This window comes from Pleurodeles waltl, chromosome 4_1 (genome assembly GCF_031143425.1).
Source record: "Pleurodeles waltl isolate 20211129_DDA chromosome 4_1, aPleWal1.hap1.20221129, whole genome shotgun sequence".
Lineage (NCBI taxonomy): Eukaryota > Metazoa > Chordata > Amphibia > Caudata > Salamandridae > Pleurodeles > Pleurodeles waltl.
The window spans coordinates 167,720,770-167,746,462 of NC_090442.1; the positions used below are offsets into that span (position 1 = coordinate 167,720,770).

General features: G+C 41.1%; 1 protein-coding gene across 1 annotated transcript in view; it reads left to right on the top strand.

Annotated features, from left to right (window-relative positions):
- DENND11 (DENN domain containing 11) overlaps positions 1-25,693 on the top strand; it is a 139,223-nt gene that overhangs the window by 87,935 nt on the left and 25,595 nt on the right. Inside the window, exons 4-5 of the mRNA XM_069227973.1 lie at positions 7,250-7,403; positions 10,151-10,289. Coding sequence (XP_069084074.1) covers positions 7,250-7,403; positions 10,151-10,289 — 293 coding nt within the window. The remainder of the gene's footprint in view (positions 1-7,249; positions 7,404-10,150; positions 10,290-25,693) is intronic.

Below are 25,693 nucleotides of genomic sequence, written 5' to 3' on the forward strand. Positions count from 1 at the left end.
GCCAAGTACAGGAAGGGTTTATCTTTTTTTTTTTCCCATTCTTCTTAAATGAGCAGTCTCATTAGTAAAGAGGCAATGTTACAGGCCAATGAAACCCTGTCTTCTAACATAGTCACCATGCATACTCTCAAGCATGCACTTGCTAGAAAATTTGGCTTGTTTCAAATTCCTGATCCAACACTAAAGATGGTGGTTGTGCTGTCATGCAGCTTTCTATAAATAGATAGTTGGGATTGTATGGAGTCATGCTCAATCCTCCAGGATGGCCGCCAAATGTTGGGAACCGTTTTCTACAGCAATTTCTTCAGTAGACTGACACATCACTGCCAATGGCACCTCCCTTCCAAAACTTCGCAGGACCTCTGATACCTCACACATCCGAGATCGACTGACGATGGTGCGACCACCTGAACATCAGCATACTTTGTACCTAAATTGGCCCATGCCCACAGTGAAGGCCTTCATCCAACTGACTCAGTTCACATCTGAGGTCAGCACACCAGCAAGCCTCCTCATCACCAGCGTGAAAGTATGGGTATGACACATGGATATTGAAGGCAAACTTAGGCACTTTATTAGGCAGACCTCTCCCACACCAAGCCCTAAAGCTCATTACCAGCAATGGAACCTTCACTTTAAAGTTCATCCTAGCAATATCTATGTTCAGTGACATCATAAGTGCCTGCTGCATTCTTAAATACTCCAGATGAACCCATTCTGGACAGGAAGAATGGAAAGAAGGCTTTGAGGCATATGCTGAGGCAGTGGGCAGAGACGTATTTGCTGCCTCTAGGAAGTTAGCAATGTTCGAACACTGTGAGGGCGGAAGGGTGCAGAGTTCTAAAACATCTGCCATCAACCCTAGGAGAATACTTTGAAGAAGAGGTACTTGATAGATATGAGCTACAATAAATAAACTTGGTAAAAGCTATGGTAAAAGGAAAAATTAAATAGTGGAAAAATTCTGATTCATACAGTGGTGACAGTTGCCAGATAGAAGGAAGCCTTTATAGCTTCCTAGAGGCAACTGGCTACATACTGCTACTATGAAACCTTTCTAGATAAGATGCTGCGAGACCACTTGGTACAAGTGATATAAAATAAAAAGGTACAAAAGAAACTGATGAACTTAGTGAATTTGACCCTACAAAAATGTCATAGAAACTGTAAAAGCATTAAAAAAAACTCCTGCGAGGGACGGAGGTAAATGCCTGCAGGGGCGACCGGGGACATCGCCAAAATAAAGAGAAGAACGTATGCAAAATTTAAAATGTAGTAGAACAGCTGAAATCTGAAAGGCTGCAGATAAAATAGGATACCTCTGCTTCAAATGTAGAATCGAGGGTTTGTCTACTGTCAGGTAGGTGGATAATATCTATTGGACCTGTCACAAATGCAAAATAAAGGGACGTATGCCCAGTAAAATTAAATTTGATATCTGAAGAAGACCATAGCTTTTCAAAAGAGTAGTTTGCTCTACAGATTAGTTTACAGTGTATTCTGAAATACAGAATCTAAAGTTTTGAGTTGAACCCACACACATTAAAATACTAATACATATACTGGTGAGTTCATAAACTTGAAGCATGTTATCACCACAACATAATGAATGAGAGACGTACAAGAGGTCACGGAGCCAGGAGATTGTGGGAGAGTGATCTGTGGGAGGAATATAAATAACATTGAAGAGTAAAGAGCGTGCAGTTTAAACTCATCCACTGGGTTTATTTCACACCAGTGGGTCTTTGTGCATTTGAATTGCACCTGCTATAGATGTAGGCACAGCAATGCAGACTTCCTGCACCTGAAATGGAAGTGGCCCAGAATAACAAAGTTAAAGTAACTTTTTGTGAAATTCCATTTTGCCTGTTGAAGAGATCCAATACTAAGGGCCCCTCTCCTACTGCAGAGGAATGGATCAAAGCCCTAATTTTTTTGCTACAAAAGGATGGATGGATGGATGCATGCACTGCACTCCGTCTGCTCACTGCAGGCCCAAAAGCTCTGTGGTCCATGCTGCAACGTTCCCTGCACTCACAGGAATGACCCAGTCTAACCAAAGCCACAGTGAATCTGACATGTTACATGACCCGGCCTTATGTATGAAGCTGGAGTGAGAGAGAGATTCAAACTTGAAAGGTCTTCATTTTTTGTGCTGAAGTAGAAGTATGAGGGGAAACTAAAACCCCTCTAAGAAAGAAAGCATTTGTAGATACCAAATATGTGGGGGGGGGGGAACTTAAATCACGATGCGAATATATAAAGCTGAATGAAATGGAACAATCACCTTGTGCCGCTCACCATAATATTGTTTGTTTGATTTTTTTATATTTTTCTTCTTGTGGTAAGCATCAACTGATGTGTCACTTGCTACCTTATTTGTGAAATCTGTTAGGTTAACTTGAAGGAAATAATACATTTTATAATAAAAAATTAAAGCCATTTTACACTAAAAAGTTATAACCACGAATACCAGCCGTCATGTAGGTGCAGTGTTATACCAATTGAAGGAGGAGGGTGGTATGGAGGTTACCACTGCCTAACTCTGTGCCTGTGAGGGATGTAGAGAAGGGTTATTCTGCCATTGAAACTGAGGCATCAGCTTGTTGATGAGGTCATGTGTTATTTCAGAAGTTAAGTGTGTTGACGGATTTCGTTATTAGAACAGATCCTTGCCCCTATGTTGTGTTTACCACTTACAGTGAAGGGAGGGCCATGCCTAGGATATTGCTCAAGTTGCTGATATGGCAGGAGTATTGTTTGAGTCTATAACAGGCCTGAAGAAAAATGTTCTGGCTGATTTCCTGTCTAAGGTGCTTGCAAATGAAACAAACATTTGCAATGCATTGGGTTTCGTGTTTGCTCAAGTTAGAGCTATTAACATTGCAAATTCCTAACTGGCCTTTTCTTGCCACATAAATTGAAAATGGAAAGTAAAACAGTTGACGTATGCAAGTCAATTCAAAGCGCCATGGCCGCCATGAGCTTGAGCATGAAGGAGAGACACAAAAGGAAAAAGAAGTTTGCTCACAGTCAAACATATTGGCAAACGTGCAATTATCCGTGTAACTGGGTCGGTCTTCAAAGTGGTAACATAACTGCCCCAAGGCGGGACAGATGTAAAGCATTTAGCAATGTCATCAAGGATTTTTGAAAGGCAAGCCCACCAACAAGTGAAAGATATGGACATGGTTAAAAGCCCAGATACCAACAGGTTGGAAAAGCGGCGCTTTTTGTGCTGCTATGCTCACCTAAAACTTGAGGAGTTTATAGTGGATGATACAGAGGAGCGGGTGATTCCCAGTGTAAAGCAAATGACTGTTGGACATAGTTCACAAGACAAATGGACTAACTGTGTGCACAGGATCACTCTGGTGAGCTGTTAGTCATTTGGTCTGCATGCAGTGGCCTAAAAAAGGAGTGTTCAGGACTAAAGTAGAAGTGTTCGTTAATGTGAGTTTTCAAGTGGGAACTATATCTTTCAGGAAAAATGTATAGTTGTACCTCATGTGTTGAGGCCCATAAAGTTCCTTTGAGTATGTGCAGCGCAAAACATTTTATCAGACTTGGTTTCCAGGACTTGACTGGGGATGTACAGAGAGAAGCCAGAAATTACATTTCTTGTGCGTATAGCGACCGATCAGAAAACAGTCGACTCCAGTCCTGTAAAAACCAATATGATTTAGAAAGCATTGACTGTAGCCATCCCTGGCCCATTTATTTTTATAGGTTGGGGATGCGAGGGGTAGCCAGATATGCTATTGTTGTGATAGGTTACTACTCACATTTGCTGGAGTTAAAATTTGTAAATCAGGTTACCCCAAGACTCGTCACTTCATTTAAAAAAAAACTTTTTGTCAGAGAATCTTCCAGAGATTTTGATTGGCTGACAATGGTGTACAATTGGTTTCTAAAGAAATGAAGGAATTTGTGAGAGGGGTATTGAAAGAGGATTTACAAATGACCCGTTGTGAAGGTGACAAGAGGGTTTCCATCAATAATCTCTTATGGTCATGCCGCACTATTACTGTGAAAGTTGTAGTGAAGAGCCAATATAGAAGGGTTTGAGGAAGGAAACCTAAAACGCTACGATGGTTGAAGTGGATGGAAAGAGAGTGAGGGTGTTGGAAGCAAGTGGCTGGAAAGAGGTTCACACTGATCCATCTAAGAAGTTTAGTGCTGGTGATTTGGTAAGAGAGCAGAAAGGAAAGAGGGAAGGTTGGGAAAGAGTGGTCTCGCTTCTCAGAAGCTTTCAAGTTAAGAGTAGACGCATTTACATTATTAAGTGCTGGTAATGTGGAATTGGAACAAAAAAATTGTTAAGTTACCAGTGTTGTAGCATGGTGGTGCAGCAGAGGCAACTGAAACTGAAGAAAGAGAGACAGGGTGAATGCTGAAACGAGCCCTCAGCTTAAGAGTGTGCTAAAAACCATGTATAGTATGTTGCAGTAGTCATTAGTGTTCATCTCAACGTTGTCTGGATCACGGAATGTCTCAAACATTTGTTTATGATGTTCTTTATTTCCTTGCATATTTATATCACTTGTTTTATCTCTTTGATTTGGTCTTATTTGTTTTACATAAGGTTTCCTAAAAGACAACCAGTACAATAAATACATAAAAGCCAGGGGTTAACCACTAGTACTAACTCCCAACTAATAAACATGTACAACTCTAGGTACTTGAGATGTGGGGATGTCAGTGACAAAATCATACTGCCTCAGTCTATGGCTTCAAAAACATATTTGTATTAGGACGCAAATCCTCACCCACTGTTGGATGACATGCTTCATCATAGAGTTACTCCTCTCCCTATTAACATGTTCTAAGGGGTGGGCTACAACTCTCTACTCTGCTTGTGGAGAGGAGCTCTTAAGGTGGGTAAGTAGAAGGCTACCTGCCAGAATCCTGAAACATGGTGTGGTTTTCCAATTTTAATTATTCCTTTGAGGACAAAAAAACAAATAGCTTGATGGCATTTTGGCTTGTTTTTTCAACCCTGTGGGGCATAGTCATGCATTACATCAGCCCATGATGACACTGCCATATTCAGAGAAAATAGCAGCATCACTGCTTTATTTTCTTTGCCTGGGACACTGTAGAGCTCCACATTCTCTTCCTCTCACCTTCAGATGTCTGGGGTGTAGAGCTCTGTTCCGACTTAGATCAACCTATTCCTCCCTAACCAAGGCAAGTTTGCCACCCCCTCCTACTCCCTTTATTATCCTAATACTGAAACCTGGCAGTTAGTGTTCCTCACAACAAATGTTAGCCCCTTTTCAACATCTCCTTACAGCCAAAGCTCACTTGGATCACTGTGAACTTCTAAGCAACTACACTCCGATTCTGGGTCCATTATGGCCAAATATTCCAACCTCTCCTTCAATTATCTTCATCAGTGTATCATGCCAGACTACTTAAAAGCATGACAAGGCTGAAATTAAATTGAGACAAATTCACTGCAAATGAACAAGAGACATTGCTAGTGTGATATCTTTTTTCTCTTCAGAATAAAAAGAGTGACCTACTGCTCTAAATGTTTTGTAAAGCTAAAATAAGGAACCAAAGGAGGCTAAGGTAAACAGTGCTGCAGTCATGACAAAAGCAGTGTGTTAAGTATACTCTTTATGTAATAGTACATTAAGTAATAATTGATCTCTCAGACTACATAGAGACTGAAATATATTTTTGAGTCAAATCTTGCTTTTTTCAGGTCTACTGCTGTGACCAATGTTTCTGACTAAAGAGAAGTATTTGTGAGCAAGAACGAAAGCTGTACTCCAAATCTGGTGGTGGTCTATACCATGGGAATGAGGATGAATTGTCTTATATATTCAACTGATGTCATTCTATTATCCATCGTCCTACAGCATAGAAGGCCCACCATTCACTTCCACCAAATTCCAAGACCTCAAACATGCTAGATACGTCCACTAATAATGACTTTCTCCACTATGTTGCTCACTTCTACAGAACATGCTTTAAAGGTTAAGCCCTACTTTGAAACCTCTTCCAACTACTAAGCTGAATAATGGTGCTGCCTCTTTCTTTGCCTTCATTTGGTACAGGTCCTGGTGGACATTTACTTTTAATTCCTTAAATCTATATGATAAAGAAAGGAGTAATGTGCATGGCCAACAACAAAAGAGTGAGAATCAGATATTTGGCTACAAGAAAGGCAAAGCATAAACATTGCCAAGTGAATCAAGGAATGCAAAATCTAACCAGTACCAAATGGATCAAACAAGGTTTGTGCATAATTGATTTCCAGGTGGACTAGTCATACAGGGACGAGGTAGAGTAAAAAGATTCCAGACTGGGAGGGTGGGGCTAGGGTAGTTTAAAATGCAAACACTTTCAGAGCTTACACTTTCTCAAATGCTGGTGATAATGGTGGAAAAAACTGACAACTGCTCTGGGAGAGTACAACGGATTGCTGGACAGTATCTCAAACAATGGACAATCTACCATTATGCGGTTCCGGTACTGCCTACACTTCTGGATGGAGGTGACTCCACCAGCTTTGTCACATTGCCTTCCACTGATTCCTGACTCAAATGCTGGATCAGAATCTCTTGGTGGAAAGGTACTATCTAATTAGATTAAGCGAAAGAGTATCTTGAGGGTTGGATTGGGCTTTGTGTGGAGACTGTGGTGAAAGTAGGAGACTCAAGGTATTTGAAAAAGTATGACTGTTTTTAAAATGAGTAGACCACAGGGTTATCATTGTTCCAGACCTTGTTCCTGAACTAGAATAACAGTGGTTAGCAGCATCGAGAGTCCTGATTACCATGATGGATGAACACATACATAAAGGAAAATACATTTTTGCCTCATTTGGTGTCTCCAACTTCAAATTTCAGCCGGTGATCCATAGTTCAGGTTTGAAAAAGGAACCTTGTAAAGATACATTTTTCTTCCTAATTGGGCATTTAGCCTATCAATTGAAGCTTTGTTATGATGATGAACAAATGCTTGTTTTCTGCATTCTGTGGTGGGTATACTGTTGCCTCATGGTCATTTATTCTTCACCCACTACCTTTTGTTCGTTTTATTTGTATTGACCCCCACGTTGATGTATTTGATTACTGGCGACTTCTTGGATAGTGTAGCAATGTTTCTTTGTTCCCTGGTACAATGTAGTGACACTTGCCTGCATGAAGTGGACAATGCAAGTCTCCATGTCTTTAGAATATTCTACAGGGTTTACTGCTTCTTTGAAATATATCAGCTCTCTTCTTCTTCTCAGACACCAGCTGGAGATCCCAGGCTATTACTCCCACCTGGAGGCCTTCTATGAAGACAAGAAAGGGATTCTTCTGCCTGGTACAGGGACCCACGCTTGTCAACAGCCAGTCCATTGGATTCCATCGATCCATCGTTATATGTACCCTGAGATGAAGGTAAGAGGGGTAGGATAAAGACGGTGCCTTGGTCTGCCCGGACAGTAAGGCAGGACCATTTTGTCCCCTACGATAAAACAAGATGCATGAAGAGGTCTGCAGGGCACGGTGGTGACAGCGGCCTGTGTTTACATTTTATGGGTTTGCAGTGTTGGATAACCCCTTTCTTCAGAATTTTCGAATAATGTCAAATACAGATGTTTGCTAACTGACAAAGTTGTGAATGATTTTTAATTCATTAATATATTAGTTTTCAAGTACAACATATACCCTAGGTCCTGGGGAAGACTATGTATTTACAACAGAAATCACACTAACAAAGTAGGTGGGTTCCAGGAACAGCGTAGGATGGGGCCCATTCTAGGCAGTGTGCTCTCAAACACTTGACTTTTTAAAGTAAAATACCATTGTGGTGACAGAGCTTGAGGTCTGGAGCATCACAAATCTGCCATGTGCTTCACCTGAGTCCATAAATACAGATTCTCCATGTACTGCAAAGTTTGATAGGTCAGCATTTATCTTTCTTTTACTTAAACTGGTGCGTCTTAATTAGGGGTATTTAAAGGTATCCTCTTTTAAACTTCCTATACATTTTAGAAATAACACCCTTAGGTCAGACGTTTTGCTGTATGTAGACTTAGTGATAAAATTGAGACGTTTGAACCCTTCTTCAGTTGTTTTTTGTGGAAAAAATATTATAAAAGTCACAAGGAAAACAGTTTTAAAGTTAATTTGTGAGAAACTGTAACACTTCTCATTAAGTCTTTTCCATAATGAAATCTTAACACACCCCTAGTTCAGACACATGTACAGCACTACATGCAGCTATTTTTGTATTACCAAGTGTGTTTTCTGTAGATGCTTGATAAATAACTCTCTACCAGGATGCGAGAGAAGCCATGGCACATTCTAAGGTGTCCAAGAAATGTGCCAGTAGGTCTAGCTATATTCGAGGGGCAGTGTGGTCTGCTCCGAATGAGGATTTTTTTTCAATATGGTTTTCTCAAGGAGAATGCAAAGAAAGTAACAATTGGTATTTCATATTCCTCTTCACCACAATATATTTTCTTATTATTAAGTTTACTTGCTGATTATCTGGAAGAGACAGAACCTCAACTTTGTGCTTAAAACTAGAAGCAAATGTTACTTGTTGTGTCTCGCTCAAGTAGTGCCCCTGACTGAGCATGTAAAGGCGGCAGTGCTCCCTAATAGTTCTGGTTGCAGTCTATGTTCCATAGTATTGCTCTGTAATTGAAACCTGACTCCAACAGTAATCCACTTCTGAGCAGTTAGGTTTGGAGTGCTCTGGAAAGAAGGATTCTCACTTGCCGTGAGATGTCAGTCCATTCCACTAAATGACAAAAGCGTTGTCTTGCGTTACACCTTAAAAAAAAAAAAATATATATATATATATATATATCTATTAGAATCAGCATTCCCATATGTTTAGAGCTATGGCTTTATGGAATATAACCGTGCCAAAACTAACATAAATCCCCAGTTGTGGTCAAGAATGTAAAACTACCTATAATCTGAAGCCAATGTTTAAAACATTTCATGTAGATTTAAAACCACCACACAGAGGATACAAACATAGGAATTCGCAAATGACTTTGTACAGTGCAGCCTGAACAGAGCTACCTAATTTTAATGACTTGATAGACTAAACAGTTTTAGTATTCATTTAAGAAAACTGATAACCTTTGATGAACCTGTTAGTTGTGCCTAACTTTTTGAAATTTTTCTCATGTGCTTAGGACAATGCCCATCGAAAAAAGAAGATAATACCAGCACTATTGTGTTTTTAAAAAATATATATTTTATATGAACATAGCCAGATATGTATCTTGAAAATGATCTACAACATTAGTCGCAAACTAAGAGTTAAAAGTAACCTTTTCCATTTATTTTCCATGTTAAAAAGCATGGATAGATGTTTATAAAATCCACTGAGGTAATCAAACTCAACACAGAAGACACTATACTGTGAGGCAGTCAACCACTGCTTACTAGTACTTAAAGTAAACCACTCCTGATCATTATTTGTCTCATCTAGAAGCATGTCCACATAAAATTTGTTTTATTACTGCAACCAACTTCCTACACTCATTGCATCTGGTTTGCTTGATTGGATTCTTTAATTGTATTGACGCTTTCATAGAAAGGTTACCAGTGTTGGCCTGAGATTCTCAGAGAAGCGATACATACCAGCAAATATTGCAGTGTGTTGACTTTAACCTCAGCAACAAACACAAAATAGGCTTGTAGAAGCAGAGGGTCTGTATCTGAAACAAAAGGCATGCTATGGTACAACACCAGGATCTATGCATGAGGAGTTACTTAAGGTACTTTGCCTAACACCTAGTCAGCAACAGTACTGTGCTTGTTTGTATCTTAGAATCAGTGGCATTTTACAACCATAAATGTGCCTGCTGATGTCGACCACCGCCAAAATAAGTTTGTTGAATTTTATTTTGTCTGTAGAAGGCTGTTTTGTTGTCTACTATTGATCTTATTCATTTTGTTGAGTGTGCGTTCTTTTGAGGAAAGCGCTGCGTATAGCTCTGGCTGTATCAGTTCCCAGAAATAACTCATTCAGTTGGCCGTCAGTGTATGCCTTCTTGTTACAGTGTTGGGAGCTTGCTGTGTTATTCCTTATTCATATGAGAACTTATGCAGGCTGCTTGTTTGTGGTTGCTTGAAGTATGCTTTTGCTCAGTTATGCTGACTTCCTTCTCTTTCCATAGATCACCCACCCAGCTGGCTGCATGTCACAGTTCATCAAGTTTTTTGGGGAGCAGATCCTCGTACTCTGGAAGTTTGCCCTTCTGAGGAAACGAATACTCATATTTTCTCCACCACCTGTAGGAGTTGTTTGTTATAGAGGTAAATAGCGAACCACTGTCAGTAGCTCCTGCCCTTTTATATACATATATATTATAGTATAGTAGTGGTAATCCCAGTTTGAAAAGGGTTGTACAGTAATACCTTTTGTTAAGCTTATTCATTTTGTTTATAATCTTTTTATCATATGGTAACAAATATTTCAGAACCCTGGAGTCCATCTTGAATAATTGTTTTTTTTTTTTCCATTACAAAAGGATCTTCCTCTGTTTGTTTCCCATCATTGGGCTTTCTCAGTTCTTCAGTATTTCATCTTTCATAGATTTACATGCTTGAATCATTCCCTGTTGTCGAAGTGGAAGTCTCACGAAATCATAACAAAGCAGTATACATCACCACCATAAGCTATAATGGCAATAAAAAAGTCAGTTTGAAAGCGTATCTATGTCCTTCTTTTTTTTTTTTTTTTCTTTTTCTTTTTTTTTTAAAGGATCAAACTTGAACTATAATCAGTCAGGTGACAGGCTAGAACACCACCAACAGAGGCTAAGTCCCTCAGATTTTTTTACCGCACGTTGTGGGAAGGAAGTCTCCCTGAGCTCTGCTCAGTATCTTCAGCTATTACTACTTTTTGGATCATCTAAGATTATATTTCATGTTTCATTTCTCTGACCCTGGCACTAATATGTCAAAGTAGCAGAAAACAAGGTACAGGACTATGTCTATATCAAAACCTTTCCTCAAAAACTCTCATGTTCTGAGATGAGGCTATTATTGGCACTACAGAAACTTAAATCTGTCACTTATGATGAGGACGGTGAGGGTTCTTCACCTCACAGGAGAGGTTGTGCCAAGGTGCCCTGAAGGTGCACAGAAAAAACATAAAGACTTAGTGAGTCTTCTTAGGCACTTCTCACAGAGAGACAAAATTGGGAAAAAACGTCATCAGAAGCAGTCCCTCAACTCCCTCTTCAACCCTGACACTACATCAGGGCGATCCTCATAACCTGACAATGAGGCATCCACGGCAAACCCGCTGTCAATCTTTAACAACAATTACGATGACAACGTCCAGTACCACAACGATGTAGACTATTATTTCCTCACCTATGACTGCCTCGTCTACGGTCGGCCTCATCTACAGGCGGCCTCATCTATGATATCCTCGTCTACGGATGACCTAATCTACGATGGCATCATCTGCTTCATTCATCTACGATGTACTCGTGGCCATGCCTCGGCCATGGCCTCATTGAAGATGGTCGTTTACAACAGATTTCTCTATGATGGTCGTCTACGACGGTTGTCTATGACCACCTCATCTACAAGGGTAGTCTACAACAGCCTCATCTACAACGTCACCTATGACATCCTCCTCTATGACGGTCGCCTACGACAGCCTTGTCTGTGACAGTCATCTATGATGACGGCCTGGGCTACAATAACCTCGTCTATGGCAGCCTCGTCTACGACAACTTCGCCTACGAATGCATCCTCTACAACGGCCTGATCTATGAGTGCATCCTCTGCCACAGCCTAATCTATGACTTCATCCTCTACGTCGGCCTGGTTCATGACTGCATCCTCTGACAGCCTTGTCTATGACTGCATTCCCTATGACGGTCTTGTTTATGACTGCATCCTCTACCACAACCTCTTGTATGACAAACATTGTCAATGTCTGCCTAATCATCTATTTCCACCTCATCGACCATTTATATGACAATATAAACGACTACGAAAACACATAATCGTCCGCAAGAACAAAACACACGTAATCCAGAACAAAATGACGACCTCAGGCGATGGCCTCGTCGAAGATGGTCGTCTACAACAGATTCATCTGTTATGATTGGCTACAACTGTTGTCTACGACAGCCTCATCTACGAGAGTCACCTATGACAGCCTCATCTACGACGGTCACTTACGACAGCCTCCTCTACCATAACCTTGTCTGTGATAGCCTCATCTGTGGTGGCCACGCCTATGACTGTCTCCTCTACAACGGCCTAATCTATGACTGCATCTTCTACCACAGCCTCCTCTATGACTTCATCTTCTACCACAGCCTCCTCTGAGTGCATCTTCTACCACAGCCTCCTCTGAGTGCATCTTCTACCACAGCCTCCTCTGAGTGCATCTTCTACCACGGCCTCCTCCTATGAGTGCATCTTCTACCACGGCCTCCTCCTATGAGTGCATCTTCCACCACGGCCTCCTCCTATGAGTGCATCTTCCACCACGGCCTCCTCTATGAGTGCATCTTCCACCACGGCCCTCATCTATGAGTGCATCTTCCACCACGGCCCTCATCTATGAGTGCATCTTCCACCACGGCCCTCATTTATGACTGCATCTTCCACCACGACCCTCATCTATGACTGCATCCTCTACGACGGCCCTTATCTATGACTGCATCCTCTACGACGGCCCTTATCTATGACTGCATCCTCTACGACGGCCCTTATCTATGACTGCATCCTCTACGACGGCCCTTATCTATGACTGCATCCTCTACGACGGCCCTTATCTATGACTGCATCCTCTACGACGGCCCTTATCTATGACTGCATCCTCTACGACGGCCCTTATCTATGACTGCATCCTCTACGACGGCCCTTATCTATGACTGCATCCTCTACGACGGCCCTTATCTATGACTGCATCCTCTACGACGGCCCTTATCTATGACTGCATCCTCTACGACGGCCCTTATCTATGACTGCATCCTCTACGACGGCCCTTATCTATGACTGTCACAGAAGAGATCATCTTAGAGGATGCAAACATTGCCAATGTCAGCCTAGTCATCTACATCCACCTTATCTCAGACGATCTTGATGACAATATAAACGACTACGAAAACACATAACCGACAACAACAAGAAAACACATAATCCAGAAAAACTTAATGTCATTAATTAAGGGGACTAATATGAGCATGTCTGCAACAGTCGGCAATGTATGGAGTGGCAATATGTGGAGCAATTTCACCACTTCGCTCCGGCTCCAACTTCAAAGCATCGGTCAGGTCCATGTAGCTCTAGTACAGGGCATGCTGCGTCCACAACTGGTGAATCGCCCACCAGATGATTTTGGGTGGTTTCTATACCCTTTGGGAATGAGCAGTCAAACTCTTCCAACTTCCAATAGCAAACAAGCAATCCGTTTGTTTTTCTTTATGATTTTAAATAGAAAAGCTGTTAGACCTATTCCAGTTGTTGATATATCCAGGAGGAATTGCATTCATGGGAAACACTGTCACTTATAACCCCACCTAACCATCAAGGAAACGTTATCAGCAATGTCTGGGGCTACCGTAGGGGCTGCCAATTCACTCTTAATACAGGGCAGGTATAACCACCAGATGTGGTCAGACACTGCCACATTCAGAGCATTTCTGCTGGAATACAGAAAGGACAACAATAAAAAGATTCTGCAGGGGAGCAAAACGTCCTCATCAGACAGCATAGCTTGCACTATAGATATAGCTTCAATAGGATTCCCACAAGTGGCAGGGTCAGTGGTCCTTAGACCCCAAGGTTGGTTCAAAGCTACAACATTTAGAATCTGTGGTGCAATTGTATCTAATATTTTTACTTTACCATGCACGACATTCTGTTTGGCAAGCACATCGATGACACCTTGCAGTTAGTCAGGACTAACTCTGACATTACAAGATCTTTTGGCACATTACAATTTCGAAAACACCCCTTAGGGCAGTGGTCTCCAAACTTTCTAATGCCGTGCCCCCCCAGTTGCAAAAACAAAATTTATTGGCCCCCCCTCAGGATTTTTTACAATTGTCTTATAAAGATGGCAATGTTTAAATATGCCTAGACCTATTTAAACATTGCAGTTCAGTACTGTTACCTTTTAAAAAATGCAATAACATGCTTCTGCTTAAAACAAAGGCCTGTGTTCTGTGTAATGTTGCTTTTGCCCAGAGTCTGGCGCCCCCCTAGGATCACTTGAGGCCCCCCCTGGGGGGCCCGCCCCCCAGTTTGAAGACCTCTGCCTTAGGGGGACCCGCGAAAGAGATACTTATCCGTATAAAGGAGGATTTCAGAGGTATGGGACCCTCTCAGTAGCCCTTGGGCTAGCTTATCTACATTGACAACGTTCTGGTGCTGTTTACACCATCCTGTGGGAGAAACAATTTTGGCATCTATAGCAGAAAATAGCATTGGACACACACAAGTCCTGAATCTCATCACATATAGTCAGACGTTGGCGTTCACCCAGATTCCACCCACTCCTCCACTAAAATGAAGGCGCACACCTCATCTCCATCTGCTTCAGCAGGAAGTGCTAGCTACGCTATGCAGAGGTTTCATAGAGAAAGGCCCACATTCTGAGCAGGATACTATTCTCAGTTTTTCCTCACAGACACGTAACAAAGGAGTGTCGAATCATAGACCTATGGAAATTAAACCACTATTTCCAGAAATAATCCTTTTACGTGGCACCCTTTCCAACACCACATAACAGCTCTGAATTTACACGATTCATACTTCCACATTCCCCCCCCCCCAAATCAAAGTTCTCTAATTTGTCTTCAAATCAGCTTTTCTCAAGAAAAACGGTAATCAGGTGTTCCCCTACTTTAACAACTGGTTGATAAAAGCACCAACAGCATTTCAAGAGTCCAAGGCCACGAAGGCTTGGGTAACGGTTCACAAACTAGGTCTCTTTGTGAATTATCAAAGATCCTCAGCTTCTTCATCCAAGAAGATGCTGTTCCTTTGCCGCAACACTAGATACTGTTGAAGACAAACTTTCAATCCCAAGACCAGCAGTGAAGGCTCTAGGAACTGGCTCTGGAATGAAGAGGGAAAAAAAGTTCAGTGCGTCTGTTTAATTAGGTTTTGATCCTTCTTGCATGCCTGAAAATGAGAGCCTTACAGGAACAGCTACAAAAACAATAGAGGCAAACTAGAGTAATTCAAGGGCCTGGTGATCTTCACACAGGTATGATGGGAGCTTTAGCCTAGTGGTCCCAGACCTCCTACCTGTCAGAGGACCTCACATTCTTACCTCAAATACCTCACTTCGTAATGACTATGGATGCCTCCCTGGAGACCTGGGGCAGTCATCTACAGAACCTGCAAATTCAAGGAAAGATGTCTCCACTGCAGAAGAGCATGCATAACAATCGCCTGAAGCTCAAAGCCATCTACTCAGCCTCCAAGCTTTCCTGCTATTGATAGCAGAGTCTTCGGAATACAACCACATTCACCTTACAACATCCTCTAAACTTTTGATGAACTGAGGCCATGTTCTTCATCCTGACCTGACCTCTCTCCTCCTACGTGCACAACTCCTAATTTCCATTAATTCAAAGATCTCAATATTCCTCAGGACTGCAGGTGTATCCTCTCCAAGTCAAGGCGGAAGCCATGATAAAGATGGAAACAATAATGAAAACATTTCTGTCTATGGAGCCAGAAATCAAACCTACATCCTGTACTAGCATAATCTGGCATATAACAACCCTATCTCCTCTCACTAGCTCAGTCACGGTTTGTACGTGCATCTATTAAGTTACGGCTTGCGGCAATATCAAGATTTAGATGCTCAGCACTTTTCCTTTCTCTCTGGTCTTGCAGAATCATCAAACAGGTCATAAAATAATTATTCACAGGTTTCCTCCAGTAGTCCTTCCCCGGACTAACACCAGAACATAGTTCTATTTCAACTCACAAAGAGTTTATTCAAACCCATTCACAGAACACACCTCCTGTTTCTCACATGGAAGATCACGTAGTTACTAGCCCTCACTTCGACCAAGATAGTTGAGGACATACAGGTTTTCTCAAACCAAGAACCTTCTTGCGCCTCACAGGCAATTTAGTACTTATCAAAACGCATCCAAAATTTATCCAGAAGGTTCCTTCGAATTTTGCCTCAGTAAGCCTATAATATTTCAGACTTTCTTCCCGAATTCAACATCACCAGCTGAGAGGTCTATTCATATGGTAGGTATCAAATGATATCTAAAATTCTACTTACCTCGCACTAAACAACTCATGACAAATAACCAACTCTTGGACTCAGATGAACACACTTGTAAGGGTCGCCCAGTCACGATAGCAACCATCGCTCAATTAATTTCAGCTGCATTCCAGTTCTGCCACTCAGACTAGCAAGCTCCTTGCAGAGAAAACCAAGGTGCTCTCATCTAGGGCAGTTTCCACCTCAACTACTTTGTTTGCAGAAGTGCCTCTGGAGAAGATATGTCATGCTGTGACTTGGGAAAGTGTGCGTATAATTCATGCATCATTATCTGGTATCGGCACAGCGCAGTCATACAGCGGTTGGATTGGTTTAACTACACAACTCATTTCAATAAAGGGAGCCTGTTTTGGTTCCATGTGTTTACAGGGAGTGCAGAATTATTAGGCAAATGAGTATTTTGACCACATCATCCTCTTTATGCATGTTGTCTTACTCCAAGCTGTATAGGCTCGAAAGCCTACTACCAATTAAGCATATTAGGTGATGTGCATCTCTGTAATGAGAAGGGGTGTGGTCTAATGACATCAACACCCTATATCAGGTGTGCATAATTATTAGGCAACTTCCTTTCCTTTGGCAAAATGGGTCAAAAGAAGGACTTGACAGGCTCAGAAAAGTCAAAAATAGTGAGATATCTTGCAGAGGGATGCAGCACTCTTAAAATTGCAAAGCTTCTGAAGCGTGATCATCGAACAATCAAGCGTTTCATTCAAAATAGTCAACAGGGTCGCAAGAAGCGTGTGGAAAAACCAAGGCGCAAAATAACTGCCCATGAACTGAGAAAAGTCAAGCGTGCAGCTGCCACGATGCCACTTGCCACCAGTTTGGCCATATTTCAGAGCTGCAACATCACTGGAGTGCCCAAAAGCACAAGGTGTGCAATACTCAGAGACATGGCCAAGGTAAGAAAGGCTGAAAGACGACCACCACTGAACAAGACACACAAGCTGAAACGTCAAGACTGGGCCAAGAAATATCTCAAGACTGATTTTTCTAAGGTTTTATGGACTGATGAAATGAGAGTGAGTCTTGATGGGCCAGATGGATGGGCCCGTGGCTGGATTGGTAAAGGGCAGAGAGCTCCAGTCCGACTCAGACGCCAGCAAGGTGGAGGTGGAGTACTGGTTTGGGCTGGTATCATCAAAGATGAGCTTGTGGGGCCTTTTCGGGTTGAGGATGGAGTCAAGCTCAACTCCCAGTCCTACTGCCAGTTCCTGGAAGACACCTTCTTCAAGCAGTGGTACAGGAAGAAGTCTGCATCCTTCAAGAAAAACATGATTTTCATGCAGGGCAATGCTCCATCACACGCGTCCAAGTACTCCACAGCGTGGCTGGCAAGAAAGGGTATAAAAGAAGGAAATCTAATGACATGGCCTCCTTGTTCACCTGATCTGAACCCCATTGAGAACCTGTGGTCCATCATCAAATGTGAGATTTACAAGGAGGGAACACAGTCTACCTCTCTGAACAGTGTCTGGGAGGCTGTGGTTGCTGCTGCACGCAATGTTGATGGTGAACAGATCAAAACACTGACAGAATCCATGGATGGCAGGCTTATGAGTGTCCTTGCAAAGAAAGGTGGCTATATTGGTCACTGATTTGTTTTTGTTTTGTTTTTGAATGTCAGAAATGTATATTTGTGAATGTTGAGATGTTATATTGGTTTCACTGGTAATAATAAATAATTGAAATGGGTATATATTTTTTTTTGTTAAGTTGCCTAATAATTATGCACAGTAATAGTCACCTGCACACACAGATATCCCCCTAACATAGCTAAAACTAAAAACAAACTAAAAACTACTTCCAAAAATATTCAGCTTTGATATTAATGAGTTTTTTGGGTTCATTGAGAACATGGTTGTTGTTCAATAATAAAATTAATCCTCAAAAATACAACTTGCCTAATAATTCTGCACTCCCTGTATGTATTTATGCAGATTTTAATGTATGATATTTATTCATTAAATTGCATATGAATGTTATGTATATATTTTCTACCCAACATCCCTTAATTGTGCTAATACTATAAGACCTACAAATACAGTAAATGATTGCTATTCTGATTCAAGCATGTGAATCTATGAAAGATCCAATACTGGAAAAGAAAATAAGTTGCTTACCTGTAACTGCAATTCTCCAAAATTGGTATCTTTAAAATATTTACATGTGACCCACCTTCCTCCCTGAAGAGGTACTCCTTATAGCTTTAGATTATTTATTCCCACTTGTGCTTGAAAATCTTAAGGAGGCAGCCTCTGTTGAGTGTTCTAGAGGGTGCTATCGCCTGGATGGTTATAGTTCAAGTTTGGTCCTTTAAAAAAAAAAAAAAAAAAAAAAAAAAAGACATCGCTAGGCTATTAAACAGACTTTCATTGCCATTGTAGCCTAAGGTGGTGATATATACTGCTTCATTATGGTACCATGGGACTTGAACTTCAACGGGGAATGATTCAATCATGTGAATCTATGAAAGATACCAATACTGGAGAGCTGCAGTTACAGGTAAGTAACTCATCCTTTTTGTTTTGTACTTTCTCTGGATATTCGATGCCTCACACCCTTTCATTATGTCTTAACTGTCGCTTTGTTTTCTTTTCATAGCTTTTCTATGTGTGAATGCATTTGATGGCATTTACATACTGCAAACCATACTAAGAAGCAACATAAACATTTATGCATTTATTATTTGTAAGAAAGTAACTTCCCATTCATTATGCTAAACCCTGTCTACATTTTATTTTTGTTAATTTTTGAGGCAAAGCTATTTGAATTGCAAATGCTTGTAAGCACACATACACCAACGTTTCTTGGCACTGGCAAAGTAGGCAGGGATGGAAGGGGAATACCTTCCCCTTCCCCCTCCTGCCCCCGTGACGTCTGATGAGGTCAGCGCGCTTTGCGCACGGACCTCATCAGAGGCCATTTCTCTTCCGATCATGTGATGGGGCCTTGAGAGGCTTCAAAGGGGGCCTTGGCATATTTCTATTAGGCCAATCTGCCCCCGGTGGGCACCAGGGATTGATGTGTGTGTGTGTGTGTGTTTTCTTTCTGAAAATGTGATGTGTCCACGTTGTGTTTTGGGGCACTTCCTGTCGTGGGTGCTAGGCCTACCCCCGCAAGTGAGGTACCATTTTTATCGGGAGACTTACGGGAATGCTGGGTGGAAGGAAATTTGGGGCTCCTCTCCGATTCCAGAACTTTCTGTCACCAAAATGAGAGGAAAAAGTGTTTGTTTTGGCCAAATTTTGAGGTTTGCTAAGGATTCTGGGTAACAGAACCTGGTCAGAGCCCCGCAAGTCACCCAATTTTGGATTCCCCTTGGTGTCCAGTTTTCAAAACTGCGCAGGTTTGCTAGGTTTCCCTAGGTGCCGGCTGAGTTACAGGCCAAAATCCACAGCTAGGCACTTTGCAAAAAACAGCTGTTTTCTCTCTGAAAATATGATGTGTCCATGTTGTGTTTTGGGGCATTTCCTGTTGCGGGCGCTAGGCCTACCCTCGCAAGTGAGGTACCATTTTTATCGGGAGACTTGGGGGAACACCGAATAGCAAACCAACAGTTATTGCCCCTTGTCTTTCTCTAAAAAAAATTCCTTCCAAATGTAAGACAGTGTGTAAAAAAAGACGTCTATTTGAGAAATGCCCTGTAATTCACATGTTCGTATGGGCACCCCAGAATTCAGAGATGTGCAAATAACCACTGCTTCTCAACACCTTATCTTGTGTCCATTTTGGAAATACAAAGGTCTTCCTGATACCTATTTTTCACTTTATTTTTCAGCAAATTATTTGCTGTATACCCGGTATAGAATGAAAACCCATTGCAAGGTGCAGCTCATTTATTGGCACTGGGTGCCTAGGGTTCTTGATGAACCTACAAGCCCTATATATACCCGCAACCAGAAGAGTCCAGCTGACATAACGGTATATTGCTTTAAAAAATCTGACATCGCAGGAAAAAGTTAGAGTAAAACGTGGAGGAAAATGGCTGTTTTGTTCACCTCAATTTCAATATTTTTTTATTTCAGCTGTTATTTTCTGTAGGAAACACTTGTAGGATCCACACAAGTGACCCCTTGCTGAACTTAGGATGTTTTATACTTATCAGAAAAGTTTAGCTTTCTGGGATCCAGCTTTGGTTTCTCACCCATTTCTGTCACTAACTGGAAGGAGGCTGAAAGCACAAAAAATAGTATAAATGGGGTATGTCCCAGTAAAATGTCAAAATTGTGTTGAAAAATTGGGTTTTCTAATTCAACTCTGACTGTTCCTGAAAGCTAGGAAGATGGTGATTTTACCACTGCAAACCCTTTGTTGATGCCATTTTCAGGGGAAAAACTACGAGCCTTCTTCTGCAGCCCTTTTTCCCATTTGATTTTTTTTAAAACAAAATTTTCTCTGTATTTTGGCTACTTTCTTGGTCACCTTCAGGGGAACCCACAAAGTCTGAGTACCTCCAGAATCCCTAGGATGTTGGAAAAAAAGGACACAAATTTGGCGTGGGTAGCTTATGTAAACAAAAAGTTTTGAGGGCCTAAGGTCGAACTGCCCCAAATAGCCAAAAAAAGGCTCAGCACAGGAGGGGAAAAGGTCTGGCAGCGAAGGGGTTAAGACTATAAAGGCTTGTGGAATGAGAAGCAAGCAATGATAGTACATAGCTTGCATGGCAATTCATTCCATTCCTTAGCTGCAACTACAGAAAAAGCTTTGTCACTGAGAGTTGTTGTCTGGGTTTTGGAGATATCCAATTGAAATAGCCTGCAAGGATGGAGAGGCCGAGAAGGAGCATAGAAACTGAATTGAGGGGCCAAAAACTGGGGCAAAGTGATATGAGCCACCCAATGAAGGATTGTAAGAGCTTTAAACATAGATATATAGATAACGAGTGGAGTTGCTGAAGGACAGGTGAAATATGCTCTTAGTGATAGTTAGCAGCAGTCTGCTAAGTGCCTGAATTCAATAGCAGCTGGTGACTCTTAATAAGATTGTTGGGAAGATAGTTATTACTGTATGGCAGATAGAAATGGATAACAGTTGTGACTGCTGAGGTTTGATGTTGAATGTTAATTTAAATCAGGATGTTTGTAAAAAAAAAAAAAAAAAAAAAAATCTAAGCTGCCCAAATGCTGTGCTGGCCACCATAGAATTCAAGAACCTCTCTTTAAAAAGGTAAACTGAAGATTCCTTCGCCTGTCTTCAACACAAAGAAATGAAAGTTAAACTCTTTATCATATGAGTGTCTGCTTCAAATGAAAGCATGCCATTCCACCACAGCTTTAACTGAGGGGGAAAGGTCTTCGCCCAGGAGACGGCCCTTTTTAGAGTGAGGCTTATCTTTAGCATTTGACACTGACATCTGTGAATAAACAGTGCTCATTCATCATTGTTTCAAACATACCACCATATGTTTATTACATAACTGAATTCAGATTGCACAGTACAATATCTTATCCCATTGTTGTAAATTTACACTCGTAGTCTATGGCTCAATGGCAGAGATATGTTTCAGGTCAAATTATAGCAGGAGCAGAGCAGTGCGTAGGTGGGGACGTAATCTCGGAATGTGACCATTCTCCTGAGGCCTTCCTCCGTAGTGCCTTCCAACACAACTGACCAGCTCCCACAATGCCCAACCTAAGCCCCCCCACCCCCATGCTAGGTAGTGTAGGAGTACTTCTATTGTTGGGGACAAAAGCTCATGGAAGAAATGTCTAGATCAGTAAGGCTCAGTCACATTTATGGGATCCTCGCTAAATGTTCCAGGGGATCCCTTGTTTTGATTCCCCTCCCCCCACTATCTTCCCTTTGCAATTCTTCTGTAGAATGAAAGTGGCCTAAAGGGCTACAGGGGTTACACAAATGAAAATCTAAAAGGAAAAGAGTCGAGACAAAGAAATTACTCATATGCGAGTAATAATAAATGTATTTTAAATATTGTAAAGTCAGAATGTCTATTTCCCATAATTGCATAAGAATGATATTCCCATTTGTTCACTTTGTGAACTATTGCATTTAATACAGACTTGCGTCTGTACATAAAGATCGCTTGTTCAACTTTACTGGGACAGTACCGCCCCTGCTGAAGTTGATAAAACGTGCGTCACTGAATTAGGCAAATCACAGAACCCTCTATTGCAGTGCTTTGACACTTGGGTGATAGAACACTGTACTAACACCCAATAGTTTTCAAAGCTAGCAGGACAGTTTTATTTCATACATTAACCAGACAGATCATCTGAAAACCCAGAATGACTTCAAGAGAATTTTAAATAAGCTAGAGCAAAATCTTGCTACCACCTAATTAATATAATTAATAATAATTATAGTTTTATAAATGTTGTTGTATCAAACAGGTTATGCAGTACCTGTTCTCATCAGATTCACAAGCTACATGTTTTGTCAGTTTTGTGTTTGAAAGGTTGATTCTTAAGGCAAGAGGTTATTTGTCCTAATGTTCTGGCCAAGCCCAGTTGATTGCAGCTGCTGTTTTGATGAAAAAAGGCCTCCAGTACAGCATTTTACACTTCCCTTCTGCCGCGCGTTGTTCTGCATATTTATCCATGAGAGTTGAAAGAGTCCCATAGGCGTATGGTAAACCTATCTTATTTATGTTTATTCATTGCAGGTGTTCCTACAGTGCATACTTGTATGTTACAGGCCCAGCCACAAGGGCAACCAAAGCACTTAAGGTACAGTCAACCATGTAGTCGCAAGCAGAACCTAATTAAACCTTTTAAATTTCGTATTTTTTTATGGATGCTTGCCAGAGATTGGGCCTCTTTCGAGCAGGCGTTTGTATCTCATGTCACTTATCTCCTGTCACTTCATGCTCCCGAAGACAGATGCTCCTTTGTTGACAAAGTCTTCACACATGCTAGTGAGATTGGTAATCGAGGCAGGTTGCAGACCTAGCAACAGATACTGTCAGCCACATGCAAAATAATTAAAGTCTGTCGTACAAATACCAGATTTTCTGGCCTTATTTCACATACAAAGCGTATTGCCCCTTCCCAGGGAGAATCACATGTTTTTTTTTATTTTCATAAATCCCTCTTCTATACGCAAAGGTGGACAACCTTTATTTGGGCGTGGTCTTGAAAAGTAATGGCCCATACCAATGCTGAACTGGTATTCTACATGCACTAGCCAGCGTGTGACTAGAAAATGGTGCTTAGGCCCTTGAGCCTAGTTCTGTATTGCTCAAGAAGTCATTGAAGTGTGAAAGTGCATGACAGACCATCTGATTTCATTTTTCATGCAAGAATTTCTGCAAGGGAGCAGGGGGTATTTTATATCTGACTATGGTAATATAATGTTCTATTTTGTCTGTGACCCTCCATCGTTTGATCTGTAGCTCATTCTCATAAATGTTATTTTATTTGTTTGAAAAAAGGTGATCTGGTGTAAGTTAAATCCCTTCTTCCATATGAGGTTAGTAGTCCTCTAGAAAGTCAAAGTTATCTCACTATGGTGAAAAGCATCTCTGTTGTTAGAATTGTGTAGCAATGAGGAAATATTAAAAACCATGTTTAAATTCTATATCAGCGTAATGGGGTGGATGGTAGCGGTCATACACAGTAAATATCGAAGGTTTAAACCAATACTTTCTTACAAACCATTACCTTTTAAGTGTTCCTTGTTTTCATTCTGCCAGGAGAAAGATCCATACTTTATTTACAAGCAGAGTAAAATGTCACTGCACACTTGAAAGTATCAGTTCTGCACTAGAACTATTTTAATTGTGACAGAAAGGCCTCTGGCTGATTCTGTAGAAAAGCAGATTATCAGAAGCCTTGTTATCTTGATCAGGGTAGTGAATTTAAGACCTTTAGTCCCTTATGAGAGTATAGGTGCTATTTAGCGCACCTGATAAATAACGCTACCACGGGGTACCATACATATCAGGGGGGACGACAAATAGCACCTAGTATGAGTTAATGGGAATAACATGGGACTTTGGTGTTTAACAGAGCAAAATCTGCACGATATGGTAAATACCGTGTGTTTTACCTTTTAATTTTCCGCAAACTTTCCCTTCCAAAACATAACAAGCCTTAAGGTATTTACCACATCCAATAATTAGCGGACATGTTAAATACCTTTCAATTTCTAATTCCACCCCGTACATAAACAGGAGTTTACATGCAGTTCAGAAAACACTGATTGGCTCGTAATCAGGCCCTTAGACTCTGAAAGCATGCATTCACATTTATTTTCAAGAACAAATCCAAAGAGCTAACCAAACAGATGAATCACAAGAATAAAGCACAGGTATCTAAAATATAACTGAGTTCTTTAGTTACAACATACTGACAGTTAGACATACTCCATAGTTGAAAAAGTTATGTGTGTTTATGATTTTGGAGGGCTGAGATCATTCGTATGTTCTTGTGATGCAACCAATAAATTTAAACCTATTTATATACGAGGGAGGTGAGAAGGGTATGTGAGCAGAGCATGAAGAGGGAGAATGGGAAGGCCTAGAGTAAAATAACATGAACTTCGTTTTTTTAAGATGGGTATTAGAGTATTGGGTTTAGGAACTTCTCATTGTTTCCTGAGGTTGATTCAGTGAGTGGAGGTCTTCAGAAGATGATCAATTGATAGAAAAAAAAGCACAGATGGCATTAGGTATACTGAAATATGGAATTCGTACCCAAGACGTTTGCATCTGTGTGTTCCAGAAATCGGTAAGGCACAAGGAATGCAACCATTGTAGCATGGTGATGTAGATTCTTTCAATTTCATTGTAGTCAGTGGGGACCACAATTGACAAAATTGTGTCCGGGAGTATATTTATTCTCGCTACTTTCTTGTGTGGTTTATTTGGTTTTGGTAAGTCTTGGTTGAAGTATCGGGTGCTGTTGAGGATGTGCTTATGGTGAGTTTTTGTATGCTGGTTCTCATTGATATTGTCTTTTTTGTAAAGCCTTGTGCTTGAGCAGCGTTCCAAAATTATCAGGTGTTATTATTTCTATTGTATTTATAAAACCATTAACACCTCATGGGTTTCTTGTGGCTAAAAACAGAAAAGGTGACAGTTTCCTCAACAACAGAGGATGAACAGACACAAAACCGCTATCAAAATAAGAATTAATTTCAGAAAACATCTGAATGCAAAATGATTATCCAGTTTCCTGATCCTCAGTGGGAGAGATTCCCAGCGTTTAGGCGTAAGGTAGCAAAAGGAGCGTCTGACAAAGTGAGCTTTATTCACTATAGTACGCTGAACAGAAAAAGATGCAGTGTGCTAAACTTGTGGGCGGGCACTTATGGCACGAGTGCGGTCTTTAATTCTGATCTATCTAGGTCGTAAAGATCTCGTGATCCAGGCAAAACGCCTGTAATTCTCTCTGCTCTGCTGGTCAGATTTACAGGTCATCCAGTGAGCCAGATTCTGTCTGCTACTGCAACTAACTGAGCAGAT